This window comes from Takifugu flavidus, chromosome 15, assembly GCF_003711565.1.
Source record: "Takifugu flavidus isolate HTHZ2018 chromosome 15, ASM371156v2, whole genome shotgun sequence".
NCBI lineage: Eukaryota > Metazoa > Chordata > Actinopteri > Tetraodontiformes > Tetraodontidae > Takifugu > Takifugu flavidus.
The window spans coordinates 13,980,960-13,996,989 of NC_079534.1; the positions used below are offsets into that span (position 1 = coordinate 13,980,960).

General features: G+C 45.6%; 3 protein-coding genes across 4 annotated transcripts in view; 1 reads left to right on the forward strand and 2 right to left on the reverse strand.

The window, feature by feature from the left end:
* Nucleotides 1-312: 312 nt before the first annotated feature.
* Nucleotides 313-2,436, reverse strand: LOC130538760 (trichohyalin-like). Its single transcript, XM_057056655.1, has 2 exons — nucleotides 672-2,436; nucleotides 313-585 (listed from the first exon to the last, which is right to left on the reverse strand). Exons 1-2 carry the CDS (start codon nucleotides 1,380-1,382, stop codon nucleotides 508-510), a joined length of 789 nt encoding a protein of 262 aa, XP_056912635.1. The 5' UTR covers nucleotides 1,383-2,436; the 3' UTR covers nucleotides 313-507.
* Nucleotides 2,437-5,807: 3,371 nt separating this feature from the next.
* On the forward strand, nucleotides 5,808-10,343 carry LOC130538565 (meprin A subunit beta-like). Its single transcript, XM_057056286.1, has 14 exons — nucleotides 5,808-5,963; nucleotides 6,042-6,060; nucleotides 6,142-6,192; nucleotides 6,279-6,322; nucleotides 6,410-6,488; nucleotides 6,967-7,084; nucleotides 7,198-7,376; nucleotides 7,795-8,013; nucleotides 8,197-8,349; nucleotides 8,469-8,684; nucleotides 8,766-9,233; nucleotides 9,313-9,492; nucleotides 9,624-9,756; nucleotides 9,848-10,343. Exons 1-14 carry the CDS (start codon nucleotides 5,898-5,900, stop codon nucleotides 10,059-10,061), a joined length of 2,139 nt encoding a protein of 712 aa, XP_056912266.1. The 5' UTR covers nucleotides 5,808-5,897; the 3' UTR covers nucleotides 10,062-10,343.
* A 57-nt stretch (nucleotides 10,344-10,400) lies between these two features.
* Nucleotides 10,401-16,030, reverse strand: part of phlpp1 (PH domain and leucine rich repeat protein phosphatase 1) — a 30,725-nt gene continuing 25,095 nt past the window's right edge. For both annotated transcript variants that reach the window (XM_057056285.1, XM_057056284.1), the window contains 9 exons: nucleotides 15,835-15,930; nucleotides 15,242-15,397; nucleotides 14,782-14,982; nucleotides 14,257-14,419; nucleotides 14,041-14,171; nucleotides 13,789-13,902; nucleotides 13,275-13,469; nucleotides 12,958-13,186; nucleotides 10,401-12,882 (listed from right to left, as the gene is read on the reverse strand). In XM_057056285.1, coding sequence (XP_056912265.1) covers nucleotides 11,575-12,882; nucleotides 12,958-13,186; nucleotides 13,275-13,469; nucleotides 13,789-13,902; nucleotides 14,041-14,171; nucleotides 14,257-14,419; nucleotides 14,782-14,982; nucleotides 15,242-15,397; nucleotides 15,835-15,930 — 2,593 coding nt within the window. In that variant the 3' untranslated portion in view covers nucleotides 10,401-11,574. The remainder of the gene's footprint in view (nucleotides 12,883-12,957; nucleotides 13,187-13,274; nucleotides 13,470-13,788; nucleotides 13,903-14,040; nucleotides 14,172-14,256; nucleotides 14,420-14,781; nucleotides 14,983-15,241; nucleotides 15,398-15,834; nucleotides 15,931-16,030) is intronic.

The following is a 16,030-nucleotide window of genomic DNA, read 5'->3' on the forward strand; positions in this document are numbered from 1 at the left end:
ATCAGCACAGGGATCACTTCCTTAAACTTAGCTACAGCATTATCTGAAAGACATCTGCTACAGTAAGACTGAGCTCTGACGATAGAAGAATCCTTAATCATAAATGTAAAAGTGATCAAAGAATGGTCTGACAGGAGGGGGTTCTGAGGGAACCCTGACACATGTTCTACCTCAACACCATAAGTCAGGACTAGATCTAAGGTGTGGTTGAAGCTATGAGTTGGTTGGTTTATCTGCTGGAGGAAACCAGCTGACTCAAGTAATGAAATGAAGCCATTTCTAAAGCTGCCATTGACAACATCTACAATCTGGTGGTTTACTTTGAGTTTTATTGTTTCGACATCACAGATCCAAACATAGAATATAAACAATGATTATACTTTAAAATAAAACTGAAGACAGGATGTGACGCTGTGGAAGTCAGGATGTAGAGAAAGAGGAGGAGGAGGAGGAGGAGGAGGAGGAGGAGGAGGAGGAGGGCTTTGGGAGCTCTGGAATTGTTCTTCACTAACTTTTCCAGAACCTCATCCTTTTGCAGACCCATCTCCAGAAGCTTTTCTTCTTCTTTTTCTTTAATACTTGAAGCTGCAGAAAAGAGAGATTGTGTTTTAGATTTCACTGAACATCATCTGAAATCTTCTGGAAGAGGAACAAAGGCGAAAGCATCTCACCTCAAGTTGGAGGATCGCTTCAGAGAGCCTCTGGAGATCCTCTTTGGTCCTCTCCTGCTCCTCTTGCCTCAACCGTTGGCTCTCCAGGACCTTCTGCTCCAGCTCTTCCCTCATGTGGACACATTTTTGAGATGTCCTCTCCCACCGCTGACAAACATCAGCCAGCATCTTGTTATACGTCTCCTCTTGAGTCAACAGCTGCTGCTTCATCGACTCTTCTTTATCAACGATCATCTCGTTATATTTATTTTGCTCTTCTTCCAGCAGTTTGTTGAACTTTTTTTCTTTTAGAAAGAGCTGCTGCCTCAAGGCCTCTTTCTCTTCATCAAACCTTTGTTTGTCTTCCTCCAGCTTCCTCACAAATTCCTCCTCAATCACCAGGAGCTTCTGATTGAAGCCTTCCTCCTGCTCCATCAGCTTTCTCTTGTGTCGCTCCTCTTTCTCCTGCTGCTGACTGTGGAGGGTTTCCTCCAGAGAAGCACATTTGAGGTTGCTCTCCTTCAGAGCAGCTTGTGAGGTGTTCAGCTGGGTCAGGGTCTCCATATGGGCCACAGTCCTCATGTGTCGCCTCTCCACTGCCCTGCTGAGCTGCTCCTCCTTCTCTGCCAGGACTTCTCTGAGGTGCTGGACCCTCTCTTCCCTCCAAGTCTCCATTGATGATTCCAGTGGTTCTTGCTCTGCCTTCAGCTGCTGGGTTCCTCGCTGTGCCATCGATGCGTCTGCTGGTCACCAGTGTGGTACAAGAGTGTTGAGCTCCTCAGGCGTGTGCTTAAAGAGATAGAGCTGAGGTGTTTGATACAAAGGAGATCAAAGACTAAAAGGCCAACTTAAGATCAAAGAGAAAAATGCCAACTGACTAAACCAACTGACCCAAGTAATGAAATGAAGCCATTTCTAAAGCTGTCATTTACAACATGTAAAGTCTCTAATAATAATGACTTTATCTGATCTAAGGACCAGGAACTCTGAATGTGACCCGCAGGGGCCGATATACAACTACAAACAAAAGTGGCTTTTCTGTCCTCCAGTTCAGATGGGTGATGCCAAGACTCAGGCTTTCAAATGAACTGGAGCCATGTTTTGGTCTAGGATTAATTAATAACTTGGAGTGATAGATTGCTGCCACTCCCCCTCCTCGACAATGAACACGAGGAATATGATTAAGATTGGTTGGAGTAGATTCATTTAAGCCAGGGGTCGGCAACCTGCGGCTCTTATGATCCTTATGTTGCGGCTCTGAATGGCTTGGGAAAATTAATTAAAAAGTGTCCGATTAAAGTGTATGTTGTCTCAAAAACGTGTGTCATGTCTTCTTATTAAGCTAAAGTTTGTAACTTCTTTCTTCAGAACTTGTTCCATTTCAGTGATCAGCATTCACCTTCTTCAGATACGTTTGACAGCACCTGACGTGGCAGCAGGCAGATTTGACAGCCGGCATGTGCAGAAAAATCCGCGTATTATTCGTTCACTCGAAGGCATTTTTAACTTTAATACAATAGCGATAGCTTTCATCAAATTAGCTTACTAATCTTTTATAAACAACATAACTTTAACGATCACTTGCGTATGAACGTAAACGTCTCAGGCGCAGACAGCTGACATCTTCCCCTCCTTTAGCCTCTCAGTGCAGCCTCCACACCAGAGTGAGCGAGTCACAGACCTTTATTTCTGCAGATTCGGGCTGATTTTTTTGTTCTGATGCTCCTGAGTTTGTCTGAGAGCAGAGCAGACTGTTCACTGACTAACGCTGTCTGATAAAAACACACAGGAGTGCGCAAATGCGCATGGATGAGATGGACAGCAGTCAATCATCTGCGATGTCACTTATAAAAAGCTGAGGAACACATTTGTAGGAATCTTTAGGAAAGTTCAAAGACCACGCATCTTTCGCCAAACGAAAAATCTAACAGATAAAACCGTTGTTATCCATTCATCCAATTTTCCATTAGAGCAACAAAAATCGGAAAAGGAATCGTTATCCGTGTTTTCATTTTTATCTTTGAGACGAATATTGAAAAAATAATTCATTTTCTGATTCTTTCAATTTTGGTTTTATTTTGAAAATTGACTAAACGAATGATGTACGGATTGTGGAAAGCCCAGCAAACAAAAACTACACAATAAGTATTTAATTTGTGTTTGTTCATTGTTTAATTGTAGTTCTAAGATTATTGTGAATTTTCTGAAACATGGATGGACTGCATGGATTTCATAAGCAACACACTATTTTACAAGTGTACTATTTTACAAGTGTGTATGTGTATATATATATATATTATATATATATATATATATTTCAGATGTCAAAAAGTGGTTGCGGCTCCCAGTGTTTTCCGTGGAAACCGGTTCGAAATGGCTCTTTGAGTGTTAAAGGTTTCTGACCCCTGATTTAAGCTAACATCCTCCTCCTCCTGAAGCCAGGTCTCAGTAAGACAGAATAAATCAATGTGATGATCCGCTATCAGGTGGTGCACTAACAGGGATTTACACAAAAGAGATCTAATATTTAACAGTCCACACTTAATTGTGATATTAGTTTCCCCAACTTGTGCTTTGGTATTAATTTTAATAAGATTATGGTGATTGACCGCTCCCCTGCTCTGTGCTTGGTGAACTTTTAACCGTGGAACAGAGACTACCTCTATAGTGTTAAATATGTTATTGTTGGTGGATGAGGGTTCTATGGAAGCAGCAGAGAGGTGTGTAAGACTACAACTCTGCATCCTGGTCTGGACCCTGGATTGTCAGGTCACTTTGGGTCTAATAAAATTAGCCAAATTACTAGAAATGAGAGAGGCACCATCCCGTGTGGGATGGACACCGTCTCTCCTAATCAGACCAGGTTTTCCCTAAAAAGTGCTCCAATTGTCTACAAAGGCCACCTGGTTTTCGGGGCACCACCGTGACAGCCAGCGACGGAGCAACGACACGCGGCTAAACATCTCATCGCTGGCCAGATTGTACTGTCAGGGACCAGACGAGAACCCAAGACCGACACCAGAGTTCAGTTGAACACCGCTTTATTGTCAGGAAGAGAAGGCAGGCAGGTTTTACCAGGCAGGATAGAACCGTCGGGGACAGGCAGGGTCGAGACCAGGCAGGCAGGCAGGCAGGCAGGAAAAGGCTGGAGAGTCATGTGAACCACAGAGGACAATCTGGCAGGGAGGCAGCATAGCACAGGGAACTAAAAGGGGCTCGTGATGGCGCTGATTCGCCACAGGTGCGCGGGGTGAAAGAGGACTCGAGGGCGGGGTCGCCCGCAGCTGTGCCACATGACAGTGTTTGGGAATGCTATTTAAGCTCTATTAGAGATGGGAAATTTCAGACTTTCCAAGTGTGCTTAGCCGATTGTGTATGTATATTAAGTGAGGATCGCTGTACTCTAGGTCCGTATGTGGTGCACTCGGTGTGTATCCCACAATGCATTGCAAAAAGTGGTGAACCAATGATGCTCCCTAACTAAGCAATATATCCCATCATAATGAAATTAAATGTTAATGACACAAGAGTACATCAAAAAATGACCTGTGAATGTTTTCAATTTTTTAAGCAGTCGCAAAAAATAAATTTAATGGAGCTGAACTGACGTCAGTCTGGTATGTGTTTATAATACGACACTATAATTAAGTCTAAAGTGCTACGGCTGAGTGTCCGAAAGTTGCACTAAGTCATTTAATCAAGCTAACTAGCTATGCAGTGAACAGGTAGAAAGCTGCTTAAAATGCTGGGAAATGACCATCTGGAGGCCTTCAAAAGAACCAAGGAACAAAATTAAAGAACAACTGTTCAGTTTTCCTTCAGCACGGTTCCTGAAATAGAAACACACTCCAACATTAAACTAATGCGTCCTAATAATGCAGCAGAAATGTTCTTAGGGGTGAAAAATCACCTTCTCTGTCAGATGGTTTGACGTAGTTTGAACACTAAAAGAACCAACCAGCTGGAATTACGTGCAGAAGTGTGGTCAAATATGCAGTTGGGTAGGAGAGGGAATGTCAAACCCTGGGGTCAATGTCAACAAGAATGCATTTATATGGTTAAGGTAACTTGACTGTTTTCAACACGTCAAAGCACAACTTGTAAAAAGTTTGCAACTTGGAATTTTTTAAAAATCTAAGTCAGTTGCATCGAGCACCTCGGGTCCTCAGTTGCTTTTTAGCGCCCATGTGGAGGAGCTAAGTTGTGCCCAGAGTCGTCTTTGAAGCACATTATGATGGAAAAGCGAAGCGGAAGAAATAAAATGAGAATTTTTAAGCTCACAGGCAAATTTCAGCGCATACATTTAACAACCCAAAGAGGTTGTGGGTGGCTGGAATGGCCGATAAGGTCACATCTCCAGGTGAAGGTCGTGGCCCATCCAGACATGAGCTGAGCAGCAGAAACATCATCTGTTACCACTACTTATGAAGGAATCGCTGTCTTGGGAACACATAAGTGAATATTTAGTTGAAAACACAAACCACGTGTCCACTCCTCCTCCCACCACATTGTCCAGCTGGTTCCCCCTCACCTGTCTTACTGTCTCTGGACGTCCCACATGGTCCACCCTGGTCGTGCCCTACCATATTTGGAGAGGTGTCCCATTCGCACCGCCAGGCGACGTCAGATTCCGGTATCAAAAGGTGCCACAATATAACAGGAAAACTTTGACCAGCGCCTGGGCTGCATCAGTTCAGCACCATTGGCTTCCATCTATTTTATAAGTGATATAAAGTAGATGTCGGGAGATATCAATAGGTAATTACCAAAGAGTAAAGTATAACCACGGAACCTCCTCGAGATTACATTAGTGGGACAGTTGCCCCCCACCCCTCCTTTAGAAACCATTATTTCTATGAAAAGGATGTTATTAAAGACACATTATCGCAATCTTCTGCTTTTACACATCTGCTTTTTACACGTGGCAACCAGACAGCCTGAACAAAGCGTTTCTTCCGGTCCACATATTCAGTGTTAATCAAAAACAGTCAGTGAAGATGTCGAGATATATGTTTTTGCTCTAGATGCTGTGGGAAACAGCATTATGGATGAACTGGTGAAGACGTGCTGCCTGCTGACGTGCAGTTAAGCTCCAAATGTGTAATGATGTTTAACAGATAGCAGACAGATCAGTTGTTGAATAACGCCTTCTGTCAATCATCAGCCTGCAATCACATGTATTTTATTGGTTTTCCCTGAGCCGTGTGCAGAAACTCTGGTCGAGTCGTCCTGCTCACAGGTTCAGAGATGGCGAAAAGAAATCCACCTGCTCTACTTCTTTATTGGCTTTTGTGTGGTTCTGCTCTTTGTTTGGTAAGAAACCACTTTGATTTCTTTAAAGACACTTTTGCAAAAAAAAAAAAAAGTGACTATTTCATTTTTCTTTTTCAGCCCGCAGCTAAATTTCCAGGTAAGTGGGGTTTCTTTTCCACACAAGACAGGCACAAACATACCATCGCCTTTCTTAAAAAAAGATTCTTGTTTTTCTCAGACCATGATGTGGACGGTGGACGGGATCTGGACATTTTTGACATAAACGAAGGTATGAGAAGAGAAAAAAGCTGCAGATTTGGGGCCTGGGAGTCTAGAGCTTATTACACATATTGTCTTTGTGTGTTGTCTCCACAGCGGAAGGGTTGGATCTCGTGGAAGGAGACATCGTGGTTGATGAGGTGCAGCAGACGAGCTGCTTTCTTTGCTGATTTTTTGTTTGTGTGGGATATAACTCACCCCATCTTTATTTAATTCCTTTACGACAGTGGCAAACTCGAAATTCCATAATAGGGGATGAGTACAGGTGGCCCAAGACGATCCCGTATTATATGGAGGATGACTTGGGTAGGATGGCCTTAAACCTTGTACTGTGCTTTACATCACTTTATACTCACATGCAACTGAGTATTTGCATTTTCTTGTCAAGTATTAAATAATGCCAGTGTATATTAAATTCGTCATGTAGCTGAATTTGTTACGTTAGCATACCGTAACCCTATTGCTAATCCATGCTAATTGCCTTTCAAGATGAAATATATGTTCTTGGTCTCGGATTTTATCAGATAAATTTTCCCCCAAAATGCGACTTATAGTCCAGTGCGACTTCTATTCTATTTTTCTTCTTTATTATGCATTTTTTGGCAAGTGCGACTTAAACTCTGGAGCGACATTTAGTCCAGAAAATACGGTAGTTGATAAATGTAGTTTATTTTGAAGCCTTAACTTTATAGCTCCACTGAGGAGGCGTTAAAAATACTGTCCAACTGCCACAAAGTTAACCGAAGTCGAATTTAATTGGTCTTTTATTTTGTCTTCTCTGCAGAGGTCAACGCAAAGGGTGTGATCATGAAGGCCTTTGAGCAGTATCGTCTCAAGAGCTGCATCGACTTCAAACCCTGGAGCGGAGAAGCAAATTATATTTCCATTTTCAAAGGCAGTGGGTGAGACCATAAATATCTTTTTTTTGTCTTTGTAGCTCACAGGAAGCTAAAGTTAATTGCTGGGTTTTATTATAACTCTTAACATTGTGGGTGTTTTTCCCCTCCGGGTGAAGCTGCTTCTCCTCTGTGGGAAACCGGCACGTGGGGAAGCAGAGGCTGTCCATTGGTACCAACTGCGACCGCATCGCCACCATCGAACACGAGTTCCTCCACGCTCTGGGTTTCTGGCACGAGCAGTCGAGAGCCGATCGGGACGATTACGTCAAAATCATGTGGGACCGCATCCCAGAGGGTAGGGAACGTCTCAGGGCTCCATGAAGCCGAGCCAGGAAAATTGATCTCCACACTGCTCGTGCACGCATGCATATATTTACATCATGAAAACCCAGAAACTCATCATAACGCAAAGCTTTTGAGTGGTTTGGGATGCAAAGGCAATGATAGCACTTCAGGCTAAAGGTGATTTAGAGATATGTGATAAGCATGCACATGTGTTGATTTCCTGCCCGTGTTATCTTCTGAACGCAGCACGTGGAGGAACATCAGACCTTCGGTAAGCTGCCCTGTCTGCTTTGAATGTTACAATTGCCATGAAATCAAACTTATCTTGGCAACTGAGGAGCTGTTAACAGGCTGTCAACTGTGGGGAGCCACATTTCCACCATAATCACAGGAAATTCAACGTATCTGATCTTCTGTCCCATCTTCAGATAAACAGCACAACTTCAACACCTACAACGACACCACCTCCAGCTCCCTGGGAGTACCGTACGACTATGGCTCCATGATGCACTACAGTAAAACCGCCTTCAGCAAAGAAGGGGAGCCCACCATCGTCACCAACATCCCGGCCTTCAGCGACGTCATCGGCCAGCGGATGGAGTTCAGCGACAGTGACCTGCTCAAGCTCCACCGCCTCTATAATTGCAGTAAGAAGTGTTGGATCAACGTGATCACATGTTTTTCACACACACATCAGCTGTAATTTCATTATCTTATCTCCTCATGGAAAGACGACAACCAATGAGGCAGATAAGCAAAACCTTCCCCTGATGTGCAGCTAATTTATGGCGTTCCAAAGGGCGACACTTGTTTGTCTCTCTGTCTTCCAGCCAGAGGCTCGACATTCCTGGACTCATGCGACTTTGAGCGTGAAAACATCTGCGGGATGATCCAGGGACAAGGGGACAAGGCAGACTGGGTGAGGGTGGCTTCAGCCCCTGGAGGACCCCACACAGACTACTCCAATTTGGGCAAATGTTCTGGTGAATACACACACACACACAACTGTCTAAATACGGACCATCAGCCAACACAAGCTACTCCAAACATGTTGAGATGATGCTTGAGGATCTTTTAATTGAAGTGGAATCCTGATCTTTAGGTTCAGGGTATTTCATGCACTTCGACACTGGCACAGCCAACAGCGGGGACACGGCTCAGCTGGAGAGCAGGCTTCTATATCCCAAAAGAGGACAACAGTGTCTGCAGTTCTACTACTACAACACTGGCGGCACCAATGACACCCTGAAGATCCACGTCCGCGAGTACGACAGCGCTAACCCTGCTGGAAAGCTCCGCTTTGTAGAGACCATAAATGGTGAGTGTCGCCATCCCAAATTCTCCAGAACGATTCAAATTGTGATTTGTGACCGAGTGAAATCGTGTGTTTTGTGAGCAGCTTCTCCTCAGAAGATGTGGCAACTGCACCATGTGAGTTTAGACACCAAAAAGAAGTTCCGGGTTGTCTTCGAAGGGACAAAAGAAGGGTCTGGGCCGGCCGCGGGGGGACTGTCACTGGACGATATCAACATTTCTGAGACAACTTGCCCAGAATTTATTTGGCGGGTGAAAAACTTCAGCCAAGTCATGGAAAACACCCCCAACAACCAGTCCATTTTCAGCCCTCCGTTTAAATCCAAAGAAGGTTACACCTTCCAAATGCAGCTGTATCCGAACGGCACCGACAGGTACCCGGGTCAGCTGTCGGCGTTTGCTCATTTGGTTGCACGTGAAGGAGACGCTGGACAGAAATGGCCGTGCCCCTGGAAGCAGATGACCATGATGCTGATGGACCAGCACCCACACATCCAGAAACGCATGTCCAACCAGCGCAGCGTCACCACCGACCCCAACATGAAGGCAGCAGGTGGGCTCGCTTTTGATGACGCAACCTTTCAGGACATCGACGAGATTTTCTCACAATTTTTTTCCCTCCCCTTTCACAGACTCGGACCAGTTTTTCTGGGATGATCCTCGCAAGGTCGGCACGGAGGTCACCGACACAAGCGGCTCCACGTATTTCCGAGGTCCAGGCGCCGGGACCGCCGTGTATCTGACCCATCTCAGAGCTAAGAGCCGGGACTTCATCAAGGACGGAGACGCCATCTTCCTCCTCACTATGGAGGGTAATCAGATCATCTTAAAGTCTCCCCATGTAGAATCTATGTATTCATCCTCTTCACTCATCATATTAGAGCATCATGTTGTTGCCTTGTTGACATCCATTTTCACTCCCCTGCTTCCTCTCTGTCTTCAGACATCTCTCATCTAACGGTCAGCCAGCCTCTTCCAACGCCGAGCACGACACCCGATATTCCCAACACCTGCCAAAACGTGGAGTGTCTGAACGATGGCGTCTGTGTGGTGGATGAAGGGGAGGCAACCTGCAGGTGTGTGCATATTACATCAATGTGCAAGGACATAAATAAAGACCACCTGCCTGCCTTAAACCTTGACCTGTCTTCCATCTTTGTCCTGCAGGTGCTCTGTGGGAGGTGACTGGTGGTACTACGGAGACCGCTGTCAGTTCAGCGGCTCCGTCAGTGAGAAAACCACCCTTGCACTTGCCTCTTCTCTGTCCGTGCTGGGAGCAATGGTGATAATTACCGTGGTCAGTGTCCTCTGTGTGAAGAGGAAGTACAGGAAACAAAGCAAAAGCGACACCAACATTGACCTGGGAGCCCAAAGATTGTAATTGGAGATGATGAAGTTTAAAATGACAGTGGAAGGAAAAGATCATCTTCAGGAAAATGTTTTGTTTTTTTAGATAAAGATATGTATTGCAGAAAATGCATTGAATTATAGTGGAATGGGAGATGGTCTTAAGCTATTAGCAGTACAGCGCATTGTATCATACTGCCCTCTACTGGTCATGTAATATAAAAACAAAATAAGAAAAAGCACTGCTATTGTATGCTGTAAATAATATAAATAATTAATATTTTTATCATTAATAAAACAATCTATTGAAATAAAATCTTTTTTGACTTTTTTTTTTGCTTTTTTTATCAAAAAAAATCCTGGACAACATAACTTGTATTCACAAATTTAAAATTTATTATACCAAAGACAGGAACATCACATCTGTGTTGCCTCTTTTCCATGTGGATATATTGTATGTTTGCAGTACTGAACTTGACACAGTCATGCCGGTGATAACAGTTACTGTTGTTGGGAGGTGGGATTAATAATTTGTGTGCATGTATGGCATGTTTGTGTGTTTCCGTGCATGCATGGTCCGTGTTCATTAGATCACAATGATGACTGCAGGATGTCACAATCCACGTGGAGCAGGTCATAGCGTCTCTGTGTACCTACAGTAAATTGTATGGAATGTTGAACTGCATAAGAGTGTGTGTGTGCGCGCGTGTGTGTGTGTGTGTGCCTGTGTGTAGGGTGACACCTCTATAAGAGCAGACTCTACTCCTTCCTTCACCAACATACAAGTATGCAGTTCCTTTAAAAAGCATCAGTATACAACATTTCTCTTATTTACAATAATTGGGAAAAAAATCATTTCTCTCAGAGAAGATTAGTAGAAGTGACTGAGTCACCAAGACGAGTATGCAACTCCTAGGAGTTAGTATTTGAAATTCCTACAAAACAAACAAACATAAAGAATCTATGCCAGTTTACAGGCTAAGAGCCATGATTTACTGAAGAAATACAGTATTTTTAAGTGCTCTACAACAGTTAAGTGTGGTGTAATTGGTGTACCATTCCATAGAGTTCACTGATAATAAAAAGATTATGTGTCTGTTGTTTCGCTGTCGCTGTTTTTTTTGTTTGTTTTTTTAAAAAAAAGATCTCCCAGCAATGTCACTGCTTTCACATTAAAAGATATGGTAAGTTTCTTTTACAAAACAATAAAATCATAGAACTGTTGCCCATCTTGACAAGTGTAGTGGAAAGCTAACGCTATTAGCAAAAATAGACTAGTGTTGATTACATATTAGCTGGTTCTCTAATGAAAGAAAAAAAAAAAGTTCCACAGTCTGTGAAAGAGATCGTTAAAGGGCTCGTTTGCTTCTCTCGTTCTGTAAATAGTTTATGTCTAATGGGAGGAGCAGTTGACAGTGCACGAGGCTGAGTGGAGCATTGTAAAGCCTCTTGAGGAAACTTGTATGCATCCTTCTGATTAAAGAAAAAAGATGATGTGCATGCTACAGCCGGGAGGGACGCGATGCTGTAGTGGGTGCTGTTGACATTTAAAGAGGGGTGTCGTAGTAATCAGAGGGCTGCTCGCTTCCCGCGGGCTTCTGCTGCCTCTGCTGATGCTGCTTCATGATTTCCTTCACCTCCTCCTCCAGCTCTGGTGGGATGATGAACTGGTCGTCGGGGTCTGGCTGGGCTGGAGCGGTGAAGTATCCTCCAGGCTTTTTCGACGGCGCGTCGGCGGCCACCTCGATAAGGTTGTGGCTCTGCTCCTGCTGCGCCACCGATCCGTTGACCCTCCTTTTACCCCCCGACTTTCCTCCATCCGCGGCTCCAGCTCCGACTCCCTGCCAACTCTCGTCTCTCTCCAGCCCGTTCTCGGCCTCGCCGAAGTTCAAGTTGATCCCCTCCTCCGGGGGCTCTGGGGTGCACGGTGGTGGTGGTGGTGGCGGGGGTAGTGTTAACAGCGCTGGCTCCTGGGTGGAGGACGAGGGTGGCGATGTTTGGGGAGAGCACTCGGCTTTAAGGCAGTGGACATCTGCTTCTACTTCCACACGGCTTCCATTCGAGAACACGCCTGCGATGGGCTCCTCGTCCTCGCTGTCCAGCCCATTGTCAGACAGTGCGCTGGAGAAGGTGGCGCTAGACAGCTGCCTCTGAAAGGATCCCGCTAAGCAGACAGGGTGGAGGGCACAGCAGCTGCGCGCGGAGGGCAGCTCTGAGCTCGGGAACAGGTACTGGCAGGGCTGGGTGGTAGCGTGGGCCTGCTGGTGTGTCGACAGCGGGTGGGTCTGGTGGTGCATGTGGAGGTGGGGGTGATGGGCCTGCTCGTGCAGGAGCACCAAGGAGCTCTGCGGGGGTTCGTCGGACGACGCTGTGGAGCCCACTTCGCTGCTCATTTCACTCGTGCTGATCTCGCTGCTGATTTCACTGCAGGAAGAAGGCGGGACAGGGAGAGAGCCATCCGACGGCCTCTCTTTGATGGCAGAGGAGGAGGAGGGATAGGGGCCCAGGCCTGGGCTCGGAGGTGGCTGGGCTGGCTCAGAACAGCAGCAGGAGCAGCAGTCTTCGCTCACACTCAGCTGGACCACAACAGCGCTGATGCTGTCTGTGCAGCCGTAACCCTGCGCCAGCGTGCACAGTTTCTTAGCAGCGGCCAAGCCGTCGGGGACGTTTCGGACGGCCTCCACGGCCTCGGCAGGGGACACGGCGTCCCATAGGCCCCGGCTACCCAGAATGAAGAATTCATCCTGAGAGGTGAGAGTGATTGTCTGCACGTGCGGACAGGGAAGGACGGCCGGGTAGAGGAAGGAGTAGCCCATGATACGTGTGGAATCGGTCACACCATTGACCTTGTTATCCTGACGGAATAAAAATCCATTAGTGACAAACGCCATGGAAATATCAATGTGCTTTGTGAGTTTCAGGTGTTTTACCTCTGTAATGATGGCCCTGTGCTGTCTGATCCTCCTGTACTCCTCCTCGAGCCCGATATTGTGAAGCAGCGACATCGGCAACGGTTTCCCATCCCGGCACAGGATGGCCTGGCACTTGCCCACATTAGCAGCAGTGAGTGTGAAGCACCCTCCGGGATCGGTCGGGTCATGGCGGATGTGACACAGAGCTGCTGAGCCGCCCAGTTTCTGTCCTGCAGTTCCAAGTTTTCTAGAATGGTTAAAAAAAAAAAAGAAAAAAATTAAGCATTAGGATAAGAATAATTTGTGACAGGAGTGAACTTGAGGCTGTTGTGTACCTTTGCATGACAAGGAAGGTGTTGGTCATGTAGTCCTCTTCGCTCTTGGTCTTGTGTATTTCTTCTGCCAACACGTCATTCATGGTGCACTGCAAAAGGTAGGGAACCTCCACGTTCCTGTCGCCATCGAACACGCCGTACAGAGCCTCCCGGCTGCCGCAGAAGCTGTTCACAGACAGAGCTGCCACGCACAACCTAAAGAAAGAGGGTCGTCAGGAAGAAAGGGCAGCTGAAAAGACACAGTCATTCCTCTCACTACTCAACAGAGAAGACATAGACAGCAAAATTGCTGCCTAAGCATCACTTGGATATTAAGTGGAGACAACGAAATATTGAAAACTTGACTCAGCCCATACAGATATAATCCTATTTGATTCCTATTTTAAATGAACACCGTACTGATATCGTCTATTAAACAGCACATTCTCTCGACTCTGAGTTCACCGGGGCTTCGCTGTGACGCTGGCCTGTTGGCTGTTTTTCTGTTTTCTCCATTGACTACTATCAAACCCACTTGTTCTTGACGCCCGAGGCCTCCGTGTAGCCGTGGCTCCACACAGCGGGCCCGCCAGTTGTCTCGTTCGATGAAAAGGTTGGTGGTGGATCAATACGGAAGCAGCGAATATTACTGGGAAAAAAAGGTCAAATTCACTGAATATGTAGAGAAAAACAACCGAAAGCTTGGCCCTTTATGACACGTTACATAAGATGTTATGCGATATTATTGCCTGATCTGTACCTTTAAGCTAATATACTAATTACATACTTGAGTTGCTCAAGGGTCTTGTGGTCCAGATTCAGACGAGGATTTCCTGTCAGGTCCAGCTCCTGGAGCTTGGGAGGCAGATTTTCAGGCAGGCTGATCTCGCTCAGTTCATTGCAGCTCAGATCTACACACTGACAACAGAGGCCCAGATGTAAGCTCCCGGGGGCTCGTGCAGCGCTTAACAACGGAGATGCATGTGCGATGCTGCTCTCTTACTTTCATCTCCATCAGCTGCATGACTTCTGGAAAGACCTCGATGGAGTTGGAGTGGGCGATGAGCGTGTGCATCCGCCGACAGTTCATGATGGTGGTGGGCACGGTCTTCAGCATGTTCCCGCTCAGGTCCACCTCCTCCAACTCCTCCAACTTTGCCATTTTACTATGAGGAATAAATGCAAATTTGAACAGAAAATCTGCTCATTAATCATCCTTAGTTCATTTAATGAACATGGTTTTGTTCCAGCATGTCATATTAAGATGAACAAAAATAGACGTGACTGACAGATTCTGAGATCAATTCTATATTTTGTAGCACCTTAATAATTGTTTTTCTCCACGGAAACATTCAATAAACAAGTCAGCCAAATGTTTTTCCATCCATAATATTGATAAAATCAAATCCTGTAACATAATTGCCCTCAACAGTCCATTATCACTGACTTTTACTGACAGGAAAGTAGCTATAAATAGATTTATAACGATAAGAACTTTTGAGTGAACGTGAATGTCAAAAGGTTTTACCTGGCTGGGAAAGTCTGGAGATGATTGTAAGCCATGTGCAGAACGCGCAGGTGTGTGTGGCCGGTCAGCATGGGCACACACTTGTCCGTGAGCCGGTTATTGGTGAGGTAGAGTTCCTGCAGAACACTGTGGCTGTCCTCCGACAGGCTGGATGGCGGCATGTGCTCCAGCTTATTTGCTGAAGCGTTGACGCATCTTAAGCTGAAATAAAAAGTGCAGATTCACCCTTTTGCCTCTCCAGAACGTGGACGAGTGGCTTCATTTTCAAATTGTCATGACCTCAATGCATTTTCATTCATCTTTGCTCCTTTGTTTTTCCTGTAAAGTCCTCAACTAAAATCCTATCCATCATTTCTGTCCTTCCCCTTCGTCATCCTCATCTGCATTGTCCCCCTCAATCTTCTGCTCAAATTTCTGTACATGAAACTACTCAACAGTTTCAGCTGATGATTAATGTTACCTGTTACATTTGAGGAACAGGTTGCAGGGCAGCTCCAATAGTTGATTGTGCTGTACGTCTAAAACCTCCAGCAGGGGGCGCTCCACCCTTTCAGGCAGTTTCTGCAGCTGGTTGTATCCAACGCTCAGCTTCCTCAGACTGTTGCTGCAGAGCAACCTGCAGCAAAAATAACATTACAGACACAAATGCTTCAGGCTTCTGGAGAGGAAAACAGGTGGTATGGTGATAACATTACAAGGAGAAAAGGATGCTGTGAAATAGCTGTCGCCTACAAGTGAAATACATCACTGTGACACATTTTCAATAATAATTACAAATAGAGACACTGGGGACACAAGAGTAAAAGATGGATAGCTATGGTGGCCAAGACGTTAAGCAGCAAACTGTATGAAGGAGAATGAAGAGGAAGAGAAAGTCCCCAAATTGACCTTCTAAAAGCACATAAAGTGGAGGGAAATGGATGGCACGTTTGGAGGTCTCAGGCTGTCCGTGTGATGTATGAGGCTCTATTAAGAACAGATGACTGGTCACCAGAGGGCCAGGGAGGGAAAACACAGCACTTTACTCAGCATTGCAGGCCGGGATGAACTCACCGTGCTGGGAGTTCAGCGATTAGGTTATGGCTCACATCCAGAACTTCGAGTTTCTTAGCTTCACACAGCCAGTCTGGCAAGGCCTCCATATGATTCCTGCAGGAGGAGAGTGGGTGAATGTGATGCTGGTGCTGGTGCTGTGATGTATGTGCAGTTAGAAAAGTGTGATAACCACCATGGAATCTAAATTACGAGG